This window comes from Suillus clintonianus, assembly GCF_016758775.1.
Source record: "Suillus clintonianus strain FC179 chromosome Unknown DEU56scaffold_5, whole genome shotgun sequence".
In the NCBI taxonomy this organism is placed as follows: Eukaryota; Fungi; Basidiomycota; class Agaricomycetes; order Boletales; family Suillaceae; genus Suillus; species Suillus clintonianus.
The window spans coordinates 720,098-735,987 of record NW_024539229.1 but is presented as its reverse complement, the minus strand read 5'-3'; the positions used below and the strand labels follow the sequence as shown (position 1 = coordinate 735,987).

Sequence of the window (15,890 nt, the reverse complement as noted above, 5' to 3'; positions counted from 1 at the left end):
ATCAAGTGGATGGGCACAACAGATAATTATTCTACACAGCCGGTACATTTCATTTTGATATTGATAGCGCTATTGCTCACCTACAATTATATCTCTCCTTAGGGAGAACTTGAACATCGGCATGTCAAACGATGGTATCCAAGGACGTCAAAAAATAAGAAGACAATGGTTGCAACGATGACCCACATTGAAGCCCGTGAGCGACTCATCGCAAAGGTACTTGAACGATGTAAAAAGAGCCATGGGTCCTTGATACAGGATGAGGGGCATGAGCAGCGTACATCACCCTCAGCGCACTACCACATATCAAAATATGCCAAGTGCTCACATGATATATTTGCATGGCTTGGCAAGCTTGACAATGATGCGGCAATTGCAGTGAGTATTTCACCTATTACACCCTTACTTTGTATCCATTGATGTGTCGTCACAGAACTTCATTCCGGGCCTTAAAGATCACTTGCTGGCACGGCTCCGCAGCTTGGATTACTCTGGTGATGAGCACAGTTTCTCTGATGATGACAGGAATCAGGTCACCTTCGCCAATAACCAACTCCACGAGCACAGTGTACTATGTGTCAACTACACAATGTATGATTTGCGAAGAGAACAGGACTCAATCAACCCCCTAACACACACTGACGTCATGATGCTCTCACACGAGGACGATGACAACCGACATCCTTATTGGTATGCCCGTGTAATCAAGATTTTCCACCTTGACGTTTGGTATGATGGCCAGGGTGCTATGCAGGCACCAACCTGCATGCATGTGCTTTTTGTACGCTGGTTTGGGCGCAACATTGATTTCAAAGCTGGGTGGTCAGCAAAGCGACTCCACCGCATCGGTTTTTTCAAGCAAGATGACCCTGGAGGTTTTGGTTTCATAGATCCTGACCATGTCATTCGCGGTGTACATTTAATTCCTGGATATCAACATGGACGCACTGACACTCGACTTGGGCCTTCGTTTGTGCGTCCTGCAGAAGATGACAATAAAGATTTCTCATGTTTCTATGTGAATCAGTACGTGTTTACTATCCATTGGTATTGCTATTCTAATCTATCTATGTACTAGTTTTGTAGATCGTGATATGTTCATGCGCTTTCGAGGTGGTGGTGTTGGCCACAAAGTAACGCGGGAGTGGGATGAATTTTTGAGGAATGACGGTGCTGCAGTGTCGCAGGATGAAGAAGTCATTGAGCTCAGAGAGGTTGCGGATGAAGTTGTGGATGACAATGACAGCGAGGGGAGTGCTTCTGAAGATCTGGGTGATGAGGGGAATCCTGTTCAAGTTGGGGCTGATGGGGAGGATGATGAATTTCTTGCGCAAGAGGGGTACGGTGCCCTATAATTGAGTGATGGTTGTCTATACTTTTGTTTTCTCATTGTAGATGTACTATCCTTGACACAAACTACCCAGCAGACCTGTCCAACAGTCGAGTTCAGGCCCGGGAACTTGAAGCAGGGGAGGAGAGTAGCGAGAAAAGTTCATTGGTTTTCCAGAATCAAAACAATGTACTGCGCCATCACACTATATCATGATGTAATACAAATGGTGATGTCAAAATCCATGGCAGGATTGAAGTGGAACGCGCCACATGCACAGACTAGCTAGTACTAGTACTAGTTAAAATTGCATGCACACGTAGAAGATGGAACGAACTCATGTAAACCAACGAGCGCAACTTGTCAATTTTTTCTTGACGTGGGTGCTGGACCGACATCATCGCCTCCGAGTCATACCATGCAGCATACCGATCAAACGAATAGACAAGAGAAGCCACAGAGGGCTGCCAGTGGTTGACCATGATGCCCAACTTTGAATGAGTCCACCGTGACCCCCCAGCACTCCCCCAAGTGCCACATAGTAGTACTACACCACTTCTCTACCACTGGAAGAAAGTGGGCACAGGGCTCCTCAGATCAGAGTGATTTTGGAGGGTCTCACTAGTATGACGGTCTACTACTATTGCTGGCACTGAGTCACTGCTGAATCAGTGCTGAGCTTACACTAGCTAGCTCATGGTACTGTATCAGGTACTGGCCCCACTGCCGGTGGGGTATCATAGAATATCATTTGAATGTTGCTTTTACCACTGAATGTCAGCCTGATCACTCCAGCCATTGCATGATTCGGCCTCATCATAAATATGAACATCATTTTTGATGAACTACGCTTGTCATCTAAGAGCTACGAAATCACATGACCAGAATCCTAATCAGGCAGTGTCAGGTTTTTGGACTTTTGGTGATGGTGGCAAGGCGGAACTAGCACTCGTTCGAGATACTTAGCAAGGTCCGCGCGAACCTTCGCTATCATATATTCGCTTTAAGAACATCGCCAAACCCAGGACGCCGCGGCTCACATGCATAACACCAAACTTTTCGACATTATTGATGCAGAGGTCGCCAATTGCAGCTCGAGACCGATTTCTCATTTGTTCCACAGTCTCCAGTGACGCCAAGCTTTGGAAGGTGCGTTTTATATTATTATTTTTTGAACACGAATGCCTTCATGATGCGCCATCCAATACCCGCCTGTAGAGTCCCGTGGAACCCTCATTATAGTTCATAAACACCATTCGATAATAACGTGAAGAAGAAAACCCAGATCCTCGACTGAAGTTCTGAACCAAGTAACTGCTAGTTGCAAGACATCAATTGGCCAAGGATCTGGGTCCCTGGCTCATGGACCAGGTAATAGAGAAACCGCAATGTCCTGCCGTCGAACCTCGTTCACCCGTATGTGATCGAGCACAGAGATTACTGCCGTTCTCTCTTGTGACTCATAGGTTCTGTAAAAATTGATTCACCGACAATATAAATAGATGCCTCCAGTACCCCGATGCTGGCAGGCGTGTATCCAAAAGCGTTCAAGTTGATCTGCTGCGCACACTAAACTTCTGCATATTAACTTCACGAAAAAGGCCACATATATGTCCTCTGCTTTTTAGGGAGGCACTATGATAATGCTTTTAGTGCATACCACGATGTTGAGGACGAGTGTAGCAGAGGCAAAGACTGAGCCGAAGCAGATGACTCATAACGGCTTACATTACCGCCGATCAAGGATCACGGTGAGCGAGTCAACTATTCCGCAGATAGCACTAGTACTGAAAAGATTTTAGCCACGGCGGCCTCTGTGTACCACTAACAAGCTAATCTCTTGTTCTGGCACGCACTAGTCACCATGGGAGCGTTCGGTGGTTGGCTGGATATCATCATCCTGAGCTTTAGCTTCAGACGCCCGGACGTGCAGCATGCCTGGTGTGACTTTTATGAGTACGCCTCGCCTCTTGATTTGTCGTCAGCACGCCAGGACCCGCCTTCGCAGTTCAGGAACTGATAGGAATTGATGGATTTCAGACGTGTACTGCAAGTGATTGATTATCTGCTTGATTGCACAGCCTCACTTCATATCAGAAGTGGCGAATTTCTAGTCTCCCGTAGTCAGACCTTGATAGAATGAGGGTAGCCGAATTACCTCAACGGACATTCTCTTAATGCCGGGAGACGCTCAGAGTCAGCCAGCTTTAAAAGGATGTGGGACACTGCGCAACCTGAGCACCAATTGTATCCCGTCATGATGGAGGGCCCTGCTACGCACGATAACTCTACAATGTCGTTGGCCGACGTAACATTCTCGTCGATCCCAAAAGTAGATACCAGCCTTTACAATCTGTCTTCCGAAGAAGCTGTATTCTTCAAGGCGCAAACCGGTATTGATGATGATGAAGACTTGAAGAAGCATATCCTGGAGATTCAGGCGAAAGCATACGAGGCGAGTCACTTGCAGAGGATCTCACCATAAGTTGTTTAACCCTCTTTCACTGAAAGATTGCACCGTATCCTTGTATCCATGGATTTGCATTTCTTAGGTACGAGCACAGTAAAGTTATGCGTCGACACATAACAAGGGGACAACAGCGTGACCATATCGACTTACCCTGAGTATGAACACATCCTCAAGCTTGGTCGCGAGCGCCCCGATGCTGTGCTGCTCGACATTGGCTGTTGTTGTATGTTAAATGATTATCTACTTTCTTGGATAAACTTGACTCCATTGTAGTTGGTGTTGACGCCAGGAGGGCTGCGGCGGACGGTTTTCCTGCAAAAAACATCATTGCGTCGGATATCCTCAACGGTAAATAATCCGTTTCGCCTGTGAATCATTCTTGTTAACAATGTGCGCATATGTGCAGATTTCCTCGAGCTAAGCCACGAACTTTTCAAAACGACACCAGCTTCCTACCCCGGATATCACCTTCCCGGAGATGTCTTCGATCCAGGATTTCTCTCCATTGCTGCGCTGTCAAATGACATACCCCCAGCGCCAGCCATTGATCTATCCTCGCTGAAATCCCTCAATCCCCTTCATGGCCGCATTAGCGCAATAAATGCTACTAGATTCTTCCATCTCTTCACGGAGGACAAACAATTGCATCTTGCCAAAGCTCTCGCGGGTCTGTTATCTGCGCAGCCAGGCTCTGTCATTTGCGGCAATCATGTCGGAAATCTCGAAAAAGGCGTTGTAATCGCCCATATATTGGGCTCCGAGCATCGGCTGTTTTCTCATTCTCCCCAGACATGGACATCTTTGTGGGATGGAGAGGTGTTCGAGAAGGGCACTGTAAAGGTGGAAACGGAGCTGGTGGAGGTTGCGATACAAGAAGTGCAATTCCTCGTGATGAGGTGGTCGGTGATGAGATTGTAGATACCCAATCAGACCAGATCTAATCCTTTTCACAGCAATGAGGATTTTTTTCACGCGATTTAATTTTCATGGTGTAATAACCTTAGTATCGATCACTGTACCGCTAGGAACATATTTCGCAATTTGCATCGTGCCGTCTTTCCCCATGCATTATAGTAAGCAGTGTCGTTCCCCGTTGCAGCTAGTGGACGACGTGCGTGAGTCTCATTTCGAAGTGACTAATGGACCTCGCACGATTTGGAAGGTGCGCAATCACCAAAGGTATCTATAAGCCAAGAACGGCTTCTCGACACTTTGAGGAGTCCGGCTGTTATTGATGACTAGCAATACAACCCAGTAGCTCAAACGACTGAGAATCTGAGGGAAACCGAACACAAAACGAACACTATCTAGTACCAAGCAGGAGGGAGTGGTGGGTGAATCAAAACTAGCTAGCGAGGCGAGCAACCGTTAGAAAGAGGCCTGCATGAACCAACTGAACTTTAGCTTACCTAGCGAGGCGACGGTACACGTTAGAAAGAGGGCAGCCTCAATTTTGCCTGAAGTCGCCCGCTAAGTAAGCCTTACTCCACCATAGGAGGACGGAGCATGAAAAAAGGGATTTACAAATCCCAATGAACACGTGAAAGGTGCGCAGTTGCCAACAGGCCTGCACCGAACACGCCCACTGAGTGACTGAGTAACTGAGAGTGGAGTTTATTTGAGTCAGGCTCAAACAAAGGACACGTCGCCCGCGACGACGCTAGTATCACACGGTCCATTAGCTTAGTTCTTCAAGGTGAGGTCAGACCTCTTTGAATCCTCGCGACCGCTCAGCGCATCCACGCTGAAGGTTTGTCCGTTCGTCGATCCTGTCATAATGTTATATTGGGAGGAGCCAATACATCTATAAGGACATACCGGTGCTTTGTTCAGGAACGCGTAGGGAATGTCCGTGACGCTGCTGCCGATTGTCTGTAGTACGAAGTACGGATCGTAAAACCTGGAAGGTATTTGGAGTGGGACCTTCTGTATCAGCGCAGCTTTTTCGGGTGACAATGTGTCCCTCCACAGGAGACTTGGAATTTGGACGAGCTGACATGAACCTTTACCACTAGCCGGTTTGACTGAGATCTAAACAATGAGATTAACAAATTGATGCAGGAGAAGCCGTTGGGCTGCGTTGACAACCGGAGCAAGGTTAAAAGTCGGCAGCGCCGGCCCCTAGTGTATTATAAGTGGACAATGATATGTGGTTGAACAGAATATGATTTGAAGCAGAGTTGAGTGAGATATTGCAAAGTGTCCGAACCAGTTGTGATACTTTGCTGAGAACTACATAATTGAATGCCAAATTTGATGATGATCAGATCTTCTAAGATCTAAAATTTGAAATTCATACAGAGACATTCCGATTCCGATATTCGCACACGTACGCTCCTCTTGACCGGATCATCATCAAAACAAAGCCCTCCGGAGCCAGATCTACGAGTCGGGGATAAGCGTACAATCATATGTAGTGAGGCAAAAAAATCATTGAGGCAGAATTGTGTGTGTATTGCGAAGTGTCCGAACCAGTGGTTGTCCGAAGTTGTGGTAACCGTTCTCTTGATGGGCCGGGAGACGCTCAAAGTCAGTCAGCTTTAAAAGGATGTCGAACACTGCGCAGCCTGAGCACTAATTGTATCCCGTCATGATGGAGGGCCCTGCTATGCAGGATAGCTCTACAATGTCGTTGGCCGACGTAACATTCTCATCGATCCCAAAAGTGGACACCAGCCTTTACAAACTGTCTCCCGAAGAATATGTATTCTTCAAGGCGCAAATCGGTATTGATGATGATGAAGACTTGAAGAAGCATATCCTGGAGATTCAGGCGAAAGCATACGAGGCGAGTCACTTGCAGAGGATCTCACCATAAGTTGTTTAACCCTCTTTCACTGAAAGATTGCACCGTATCCTTGTATCCATGGATTTGCATTTCTTAGGTACGAGCACAGTAAAGTTATGCGTCGACACATAACAAGGGGACAACAGCGTGATGATATCGACTTACCCTGAGTATGAACACATCCTCAAGCTTGGTCGCGAGCGCCCCGATGCCGTGCTGCTCGACATTGGATGTTGTTGTATGTTAAATGATTGTTTGCTTTCTTGGATAAACTCGACTCCATTGTAGTTGGTGTTAACGCCAGAAGGGCTGCGGCGGACGGTTTTCCTGCAAAAAACACCATTGCGTCGGATATCATCAACGGTAAATAATCTGTTTCGCCTGTGAATCATTCTTGTTAACGATGTGTGTGTGTGTATGCAGAATTTCTCGAGCTAAGCCACGAACTCTTCAGAACGACACCAGCTTCCTACCCCGGATGTCACCTTCCCGGAGATGTCTTCGATCCAGAATTTCTCTCCATTGCTGCGCTGTCAGACGACGTCTCTCCAGCGCCAGCCATTGATCTATCCTCGCTGAAATCCCTCAATCCCCTTCATGGCCGCATTAGCGCAATAAATGCTACTAGATTCTTCCATCTCTTCACTGAGGAAAAACAATTGCATCTTGCCAAAGCTCTCGCAGGTCTGTTATCTGCGCAGCCAGGCTCTGTCATCTGCGGTAATCATGTCGGAAGTCTCGAAAAAGGCGTTGTAACCACCCTTATATCGGGCTCCGAGTATCGGCAGTTTTTACATTCTCCCCAGACATGGACATCTTTGTGGGATGGAGAGGTGTTCGAGAAGGGCACTGTAAAGGTGGAAACGGAGCTGGTGGAGGTTGCGGTACAAGAGGTGCAATTACTCATGATGAGGTGGTCAGTGATGAGATTGTAGATACAAACATACCAGTCAATTTGAGGGAGCGCATGTACAACTCGATGCTAGAGAAGATCGTCGATAATCTAGTCATAGCTCAGTAATGTTCGTCCAACTGCCAAGGACAAGGGGAATCAGCACAACTTAGGAGCTCGGCCCTCAATGTAACCCACAACCTCCCGCCACCACCTTCGGTTTCCGTGTAGTGATATTTCGCGTGCATCGAAGATGAAATTAACCCTATCATCCACTGATCCGGCTCCAGTTTGGGGACCTTGGTAATATCAACGATACTCGAAACCAGCTGCAGTCTGATTAATCTGCCAGGTGCCAAACATAGACTGCCTGCGACCTGCCAACATACTGTTCTTCGTTGGAGGGATTCACGACATTCGAGACCACAAATAATAACACCAAGAGCCATCGTCTCGACCGCATCTGTTCTTGTGAAAAAAATCTCTGAAAACCCAATTGAGAACACAAATGTTATGACTTACCAGTGCTAGACGCGTCAGATGCAGGACAGGCTGTAGGCCTGGCCCCGGCTGGGCTTTCAGACCATGATATCCGAGAAGATACACTTCAAAGTTTAGAATGCCCCGTAACCGATTGCGTAAGCATCGGCAGCGTTGGTCTGCAGACCTTTCTCGCTTGCGCCCATCGGACATCCACATGCTCCCTAACCACTGCGCTGAAAGTGGATCGTTCTCATTCCTGTGGTTCACGTACATGTCATTGTTTGATTTGACGTCAACGGCACCTCAGATTTCAAGCAGAGTAAATGGAGTTTATTGACGTCGACTGGAAGCCGGGCCTGGAACCATACGCTGAGGAGTGAAGCTAGAAGTTTCGGAGCTGCTGGTGCGGGAACAGTTCGAGGACGTGATGTTGTTCGACGATCGAAAACTTCTTACCGAGTGCATTTCCCGTCCGTTACTCAAGATGCTCTCTCGGACGGTGCGTTTGTATATATATTTTCAGTCACAAGCGCCTTCATGATTTATGATTCGACATGGTACCTGTCCGTAGCATCTCAGGCTCGTGGAACCCATTGATTCGCGACCGTTAATCAATAATAATGAAGAAACCTAAATCCTTGAATGGAGTTCTGAACAAATCAGATGCAGGTCATCGTCCAAGGATCTGGGTCTCCGTACCTGCATCCAAGACGCGTGCGTTCGGGTACCAAGCTTGCAATCGCAACTCATAGAGTCTAAGACAAATCACGGTGTGAATGCTTCCAGTACCGCAGGCGTGTATCCAAAAGGATTGATTCGTTGCGCATAGTGGATCCACTTGACGAACAAAGCTGCAAAATAGTATCACCTCTGCTTTCAGTGAGGTACTGTGGCAATATTAATGTCTTCAGCAGGTGCTGCGATGGTCGAGGACTGTAGCAGAGGCACCACTGGTGTCTTGAAGTCTTGAACCAGACGACCAACAGTACTATCCTCGTGGATCAACCACGTGAGCAAGCCCGGAAATAGCACTAGTACAATGCTTACATGTTTTAACCAGGGCAACCCCCACCGTGAAGGTTCTGGCGCATGATTACCATCACGGGCAGTACTTGACTGACATCGGACTCCCCTTCTGCCGCCCGCAGCAGCGGCGTATCACAATATTGCCTAGCGTGGCTTATCTATTAATCCTGCACCGGCACATCTTTTCAGTTCAAGTCCGACTGGTCAATGATGCTGTAAGTCACATCTGCTCGATCACATAGCCCCACATAGCCTCGCCAGGAGAAAATATAATAACGGCCGTAAGGATGTAGAATGTTGCCTTAGGACAGATTGCATCCCGTGAAGATGGAGGGCGTTTCTATGCACGAGGACTCTTCAACGTTGATGGGTGACATAACAGTTCATACCTCGTCAATCCCAACAGTAGACACCAGCCTCTACAGCCTGTCTCCCGAACAAGCTGCATTCTTCAAGAGCCAAGTCGGTATCGATAATGATGAAGATTTGAGAAAGCATATCCTGGAAGTTCAGGCGAAAGCACACAAGGTGAGTTATTCACAGAGGACTTCGTAATAATTTTCATGACCCTCTGCCGATGACAGATTGCGCCATATCCTTGTATTCATGCATTTACCTTCCTGCGGTACGTTAACAGTAAATATGCGCATCGAACAGGAATTGAACGTTCCTGAGGTTAAACATGTCAAGTTTGCCTGGGTATGAACACATCCTCAAGCTTGGTCGCGAGCGCAACAATGCTGTGTTACTTGACATTGGTTGTTGCTGTGCGTCCAATCAGTCTTTCTACTCTCTTGGATAATCTTGACTCTTTTTTAGTCGGCGTTGACGCCAGAAAGGCTGCGGCGGACGGTTTTCCTGCGAAAAACATCATTGCGTCGGATATCAACAACCGTAATTCATTTCGTTTGTGAATCATTCTTGTTAACAATGTGCGCATATGTGCAGATTTCCTCGAGCTAAGCCACGAACTTTTCAAAACGACACCAGCTTCCTACCCCGGATGTCTCCTTCCCGGAGATGTATTCGATCCAGAATTTCTCTCCATTGTGGCGCCGTCAGACGACATCTCTCCAGTGCCAGACATTGATCTGTCCTCGCTCAAATCCCTCAACACGCTTCATGGCCGCATTAGCGCGATAAATGCTGCTGCGTTCTTCCACCTCTTCAACGAGGAGAACCAATTGCACCTTGCCAGGGCTCTCGCAGGACTTTTATCTGCGCAACCAGGCTCCGTTATTTGCGGTGGTCAGACCGGAGCTCTCGAAAAAGGCGTTGTAACTGCCAATATAGGGGGCTCCGTGCATCGGTTGTTTTGTCATTCTCCCCAGACATGGACATCTTTGTGGGATGGAGAGGTGTTCGAGAAGGGCACTGTTAGGGTAGAAACGGAGCTGGTGAAAATTCCGATTTACGATAGGGAATACTTGATAATGAGTTGGTCGGTGACGAGACTGTAGATAAGTATAACAACGGGACGAATATAAAGTGCGGTAGACGCTGTAGGCCCTCGTCTGCTACCTAACCTGATTGTATAAGAAGCCGAGATCGGATGTCCTAAAGCTCTCCCGAGTCCTGACATTTGAAATCGAGTGACACTGCGCATATGATATAATTGACCAAGGGATGGCACATGCATCCAACTTAGAATTTGCACCGTTTCGTATGAAAATTTCAATCAGAAATCTCAATTATATCCTCATCGACCACCGCCCGCCTCCTTATTGGAACATTCTCTTTTCCATCGTCCGAGTCGTCCACATACATGTCATCATCCGATTCTACGTTGATAACATCTTCCCGCAAGGTGTACGGAACATGTTGACGTCGAGTGGAAGCAGGGTCCTGGGCCCTACGCTGAGTAGAGATTGCGGGCTGGCGTTGGGCTGATGCAGGACCGACTCGAGGACGTGATGTCCTTGTGACAGCGGTTGGGACCGTGGGCGGTCGAGATGAGCCAGACGTCATCTGCAGAGTACTGGTAATTCCTTGAATACCTTGATAGCGTGGACCTGTCGACCGCGAAGCATTCATTTGACCCATATCCCGCGTATCAGAACCTGAACCTTTTGCGCCCGATAGCTTAGAAATAGCTGCTAATGCTTCTGCCTCCATTTTCTCCGCTTGTGCAAGGAGCTCGTCATCCATGTCTAGGTCCATCAAATCATAATCTGAAGGTGGTGATGGGGGACGGGGTGGTGACGCAGCTGCTTTTGTAGATGGAGCATTTCGCTTTGAGGGCAGTTTTGAGATGGACTTTGGAGGTGAGATAGGAGCTGATCCGGACTCAGTTACAAAAGCCTCGAATTCCTCGTCATCCAAGCTCCACGTGGCATCCCGTGGCGCGGGGAAGAGGATCCGAGCCCGTGCCAAGGGGGCAGACGGGTTATCTTGTGGATTAGACCTGCCCGAGGTTGATGTAGAAGGGACTGAAGATGGCAGTGTAGAAGACGTAGAAAAGTATGGCGAGGTGGTCGTTGCAGAAATATTTCGAGCAGAGGGAGGTTTGAGTGAAGAGGTTGGTTTAGAGGATGAGACAAGGGTAGACGAGGTGGAAGCGGGGATGGAGCTCGAAGCTTGCGGTGCTAAGTTTGGTTTCGGCGCTGCGGTGGATAAGGGCTTCGATCGAACTGCTGTAGGTGCGGCATTGGCAAGTGGAATACCAGCAGGCCGTCTGATAGCAACAGGAGGAGATGGAATTCTCGGAGGCGAGGGCGCCTGCTGCGGAGCCTCGGCTTCACCAGCTGGTTGTGGATTTGGTTCTGGGTCTGGTTTTCTAAGGGGTATTAGTTTGATGATTATTTAGATGAATGTAACTCACCCAAGCCTCCGTCTCAGGCTGCGCAGAAATATTTCATCTTGCATTGCCTCATGGTCCTCTGTTTGATGTCCTTTCAGCTCAATCGTCTCGGGTTCAAGGAAGAGAATGCCTCTGCGAATCTGTACGTCTTTCAAAAGGATCTGACCGCCGGACTCTATTCAAAATGACACATATCGACTAACCAACACGTACCTTGTACCCCAACGGAGTGACGCCGAGTTCAAGTTGTGGTATAGATTTATATTCCACAGCCTTGACAGTTGTAAGACCATCGCTGAGCTCCAGACGCAGCATGCCTCTCGGATACTTTGGGACTGGGCCCTCGTCCTCTTCTACATCCTCTACGTCCTCCCTGACAAGGCCAGCCAAGTCGGCTCGATCCATGCGATTTTGCCTCACGTTCATCAAGCTAAATGCGCTATTGGCAATATCGCTGATGGCACGAATCTCTACGAGACATGGAGGGCCTGTAAGGCGAGCTCTTCTGATGGTACGGATGTTTTGTGGGAGGCCAGTGTTCTGGAGGGTGGAGTCTGCGAGGCTGGACTGAAAAAACTGAGAAGTTACATGGGAACTGAACTGTGGAAAGTCAGTTGGAGAAAGGGAGTAGGAGGACGCGATCCATGAGCAACAGTCACGAAGCCAAACCTGCGGATGAATAAATATAATGAATACAAACCATTAATTATATAAATTTTACTGGATCTAAAGCTGGACGTGGATATTGTTCGTTGACCCATTTCACGATGTTTGCAGGTGCAGCTGGTTCAGTCATCGAAGCTCTAAGTACAAAGGCGCGTTACGTCGCGCTTCAAGTTGTCACACCATTCTATGATTTAGGTCACGTGTGTCCTTTTGCTCACCGCGACCAGTGGCATGATCTCAAGGCCAACTTTAGGCGGCCGTATACGTCCCCGATACTCTCCGAGGCTACCTCAGAGTTCCCCGTTCGTCCTCTCATCGAGGTACACTGGGTTGAGCACAATGGCAAAGTTGCCGCGTTTGCCTGTGCCAGACCTTCGCAAGACGTTGGACCGCTACTTGCAGTCTATTCAGCCTTTTTTGCGCGAAGACGAGGCACGTGGTCGCTCTCTCTTTGAAGTCAGCTACGCAAAACGCGTTCAGTGGGTAGATGACTTCGAGAAAGGCGTCGGCCGCCTTTGCCAGCATAAACTCCATGGTATGTCCTTCCATTGATCCAAAAACATTTGACCCGATCATTCCCACAGAATTGGACGCTCGCTCGCCACATAACTGGCTAGATGATAATATTTGGACGAACTTTGCCTACCTCTCATGGCGTGCCCCGCTCCTCATTAATTCCAACTGGTGGCTTACATTCATTAATGATCCCTCCGTACCCGAGTCTATTTTGCGCGGCGATACTGCATCAGGTATAGAGCCCTGGCAGGTCCGCCGAGCTGCGTGCATATTGCACCGCGTCCTCGACTGGCGCGCACGCATGGTCAACCAGCATCCAGACCCCGATACGACCCGTACCGGTGTCTGGCTCCTCACTAACACGGAGAAGATGTTCAATACCTGTCGGTTGCCAGAAGCTGGAGCGGACGCTCTTGCGAGCAGGAATCCGGCATCGGAGCACGCCCAGGATGTCATGCTCATGTTGCATGATTTTGTGTATACCGTACGGGTCTGTGAGGACGATCGGACACCGTTGCCCGTACAGATCATTGAGGACCGAATACGTGCGGTAGTACTGGACGTGGTCAAGAGAATAGAGGCCGGGGAAAGCGCAGTGCCAGTTGGTGTCTTGACCTCGGATGACAGAGACCGTTGGGCAGAGGTCAGTATGCTCTGCTTATTTTTTGGCGCAGCCGTATTTTGTCATCTTACTGTCAAAAGCTTTCGACTCTTGGTTTCTTTCTAGCGAGTCATTAACCAACATCCTTCCCACAGAACTATCAACACTTGCTCTCCCTTTCGCCCGCAAACGCCTCGACCTTCCGCGCAATCAACGAGTCTATCATGGCTCTTTCTCTCGATCACTACACTGCCATGCCGTCTCATTACCCAACCCCTACCTCCCCAAGTTCTTCCCGATCCTCTCACACAAGCGTCCCGGCATTAGACTCCGATGCAGAAGTCCAAGCACACCTCCACAACACCCGCTCCCCTCCTCGAGCTCGCAACAGATGGTTCGACAAAAGCCTGACCTTGTCACTGGAGCGCAATACGCGTGCTGGCGCAATGGGTGAACACGCACCTGTTGATGCATTAGTGCCCAGCATCGTCTTTGATTATGGTGTCGTCGCTGGTATTGACCCTTCAGCATTCTCAGAGCCTGTTCCGCGCCCACTTACTTTAGAGGAGGCTCATGTGAACGATGGTGAAAAAGGATGGTCCCGTTTGGATTGGGTGGCCGACGAGCGGATCGAAGCTCAGATAAGAGAAGCGGAAGGGCGAGCTCAGGCCTCGATTGATAACTCGGAGGTAGGGATTTTGGAATTCGGGGAATATGGATCGGATTGGATCGGTAAAGTTGGTGAGTTTGCGACTGCCTGTCGTTTTCTGGCGTTTTGCCTCTGGTCTTCTAAGGTGGTGAATGGCGGGATCTCGCATCCGCGAAGCTCAAGATCCACTTAACCCCCCTTCTGTCGCAGAGGTCACTAATAATCTCGCTATTCAGCCCGCCTCCCACCAGACGCCTACACCCAACTTGCACTCCAACTCGCCTGGTATCGCTCCCGCGGGGTCCTCACAGCGACCTACGAGACAGCCCTAACGCGAATGTTTAATGCTGGCCGGACAGAGTGCGTGAGGAGCGCGAGTGTGGAGGGGTTGGATTTTGTACAAGCTGCTAAGGAATGGGGACGTGGAGCTGGTTGTGTGGCAGAAGGGGACCAATATGATGTGGAGGTAAATTCATTCCATACCCTTACAGCAACGGAAACTCATGATTTTCTTCTGCCTTTCTTGCGGATTCACCCCACGTTATACATTACATTGCATTTCATCTACTAATGTTATCAGCCCCGCGCACTTCTTCCTCTCCTCCAACACGCCATCCAGACGCACGCGAGGCGCACGAGGGAAGCTGCTACGGGTCGGGGAATCGATAGACACTTATTAGGCCTGAAGCTGATGCTAGAAGAACTCCCTGTGGATGCGTCCACGTCTACTTTATCTTCCTTGGACTCTCCTTCGAGTTCGAGCCCTACCGACCCCTCACAAAAACGCACGCATCCTCTCTTCACCGACCCTCTTTTCTCTCGTTCTCAGGAGTGGAAACTGAGCACCAGTGGCCTAAGCGCTGGGTACCATTTCCGGGGAACTGGCTTTGGAGCTGGTTGGGAGGATGGTTATGGGATTAATTGTGAGTTTGATCCCTCGCTTTAGAATCGTTTTGCGGAATCGTCGAACCTCAGTGGGAGGTTCTTCGTCTGCACATGGCTTCCCGTCTGTGTTTGTCATTACCGCCGCATCACTATCGACTGACCAAGTCGACCGAAGGTGGTTCATTTTTGAGTTTAATTCCGTTCACGCTCTCCCTCTCCACTAAACCAAGCTTACACTATGTCCTCTCACAGACCTCATAGCACCCCATCGCATCAAATTCTGCATCGAGTCCAAATTCTCATCCACGCTCACCTCCACGAACAAGTTCAAGCAGTATATTGCGGATGCGCTCCGGGATATGCAGGCGATCTGCGAGGCTGGAGAGCTCGAGTTGAAAGACGGAAAGAAGAAATCAGTGGATGGTGTAGAAACGCGGGTGCAGGCGCGGTTATAAGCGCCTGGTGGCGTGAATCGAGGTCTGTGCCCTCGTGAACTTGAGGACTCGTCACTGATGGAGATCAATTGATTTTGACTGCAGATCCCAAGCGATTGGATCACATGCCGGTTCAATAGATGCTTGTTGAACGTTGAACGCTTAAGAATCCTACACCATTCATGAAACGGTCATCAACAACCGTCCTCGCCGCGCAATACCTGCCTCACTTGTGTTAGTTATCGCAAACTCCACTAGATCTTCCTACTTTTGTTCGCGCAAGACTACACTATACCTACTTATCGCATATCACCACTCAGATGCAATCAAATTCATAAATCGCATTCCAA

At 48.8% G+C, this 15,890-nt stretch overlaps 6 protein-coding genes across 6 annotated transcripts; 5 read left to right on the top strand and 1 right to left on the bottom strand.

Moving 5' to 3' along the window:
* Positions 1-938: 938 nt before the first annotated feature.
* On the top strand, positions 939-1,546 carry DEU56DRAFT_952119 (uncharacterized protein; the record flags this gene model as incomplete). Its single annotated transcript, XM_041359159.1, has 3 exons — positions 939-973; positions 1,079-1,339; positions 1,396-1,546. The coding sequence occupies 3 exons, from the start codon at positions 939-941 to the stop codon at positions 1,544-1,546; spliced, it is 447 nt and encodes a 148-aa protein (XP_041214160.1).
* Positions 1,547-3,587: 2,041 nt separating this feature from the next.
* Positions 3,588-4,718, top strand: DEU56DRAFT_751711 (uncharacterized protein; the record flags this gene model as incomplete). The annotated part of the gene is made up of 4 exons (XM_041349582.1): positions 3,588-3,789; positions 3,922-4,023; positions 4,074-4,148; positions 4,207-4,718. The coding sequence occupies 4 exons, from the start codon at positions 3,588-3,590 to the stop codon at positions 4,716-4,718; spliced, it is 891 nt and encodes a 296-aa protein (XP_041214159.1).
* Positions 4,719-6,218: 1,500 nt separating this feature from the next.
* Positions 6,219-7,706, top strand: DEU56DRAFT_436109 (uncharacterized protein). The gene is made up of 5 exons (XM_041346218.1): positions 6,219-6,588; positions 6,645-6,685; positions 6,735-6,826; positions 6,877-6,951; positions 7,012-7,706. The coding sequence occupies exons 1-5, from the start codon at positions 6,391-6,393 to the stop codon at positions 7,521-7,523; spliced, it is 918 nt and encodes a 305-aa protein (XP_041214158.1). The 5' UTR covers positions 6,219-6,390; the 3' UTR covers positions 7,524-7,706.
* Positions 7,707-9,355: 1,649 nt separating this feature from the next.
* DEU56DRAFT_726242 (uncharacterized protein) lies at positions 9,356-10,449 on the top strand (the record flags this gene model as incomplete). The annotated part of the gene is made up of 5 exons (XM_041347916.1): positions 9,356-9,517; positions 9,574-9,614; positions 9,665-9,756; positions 9,809-9,883; positions 9,938-10,449. 5 exons carry the CDS (start codon positions 9,356-9,358, stop codon positions 10,447-10,449), a joined length of 882 nt encoding a protein of 293 aa, XP_041214157.1.
* A 1,538-nt stretch (positions 10,450-11,987) lies between these two features.
* Positions 11,988-12,597, bottom strand: DEU56DRAFT_878737 (uncharacterized protein; the record flags this gene model as incomplete). Its single annotated transcript, XM_041356054.1, has 2 exons — positions 12,511-12,597; positions 11,988-12,458 (listed from the first exon to the last, which is right to left on the bottom strand). Exons 1-2 carry the CDS (start codon positions 12,583-12,585, stop codon positions 11,988-11,990), a joined length of 546 nt encoding a protein of 181 aa, XP_041214156.1. The 5' UTR covers positions 12,586-12,597.
* Positions 12,598-12,652: 55 nt separating this feature from the next.
* DEU56DRAFT_772657 (acyltransferase ChoActase/COT/CPT) lies at positions 12,653-15,873 on the top strand. Its single transcript, XM_041351533.1, has 6 exons — positions 12,653-12,990; positions 13,040-13,614; positions 13,728-14,313; positions 14,458-14,687; positions 14,802-15,144; positions 15,359-15,873. Exons 1-6 carry the CDS (start codon positions 12,687-12,689, stop codon positions 15,559-15,561), a joined length of 2,241 nt encoding a protein of 746 aa, XP_041214155.1. The 5' UTR covers positions 12,653-12,686; the 3' UTR covers positions 15,562-15,873.
* Positions 15,874-15,890: the final 17 nt, after the last annotated feature.

Bases quoted from the DNA above. Each gene is read 5' to 3' on its own strand.
- DEU56DRAFT_772657 (XM_041351533.1), top strand. From the start codon at position 12,687: ATGATCTCAAGGCCAACTTTAGGCGGCCGTATACGTCCCCGATACTCT. The intron at 13,615-13,727 runs GTCAGTATGCTC...TCCTTCCCACAG, and splicing joins ACAGAGACCGTTGGGCAGAG to AACTATCAACACTTGCTCTC. The intron at 15,145-15,358 runs GTGAGTTTGATC...GTCCTCTCACAG, and splicing joins GGATGGTTATGGGATTAATT to ACCTCATAGCACCCCATCGC.
- DEU56DRAFT_436109 (XM_041346218.1), top strand. From the start codon at position 6,391: ATGATGGAGGGCCCTGCTATGCAGGATAGCTCTACAATGTCGTTGGCC. The intron at 6,686-6,734 runs GTACGAGCACAG...AGGGGACAACAG, and splicing joins CATGGATTTGCATTTCTTAG to CGTGATGATATCGACTTACC. The intron at 6,952-7,011 runs GTAAATAATCTG...GTGTGTATGCAG, and splicing joins TGCGTCGGATATCATCAACG to AATTTCTCGAGCTAAGCCAC.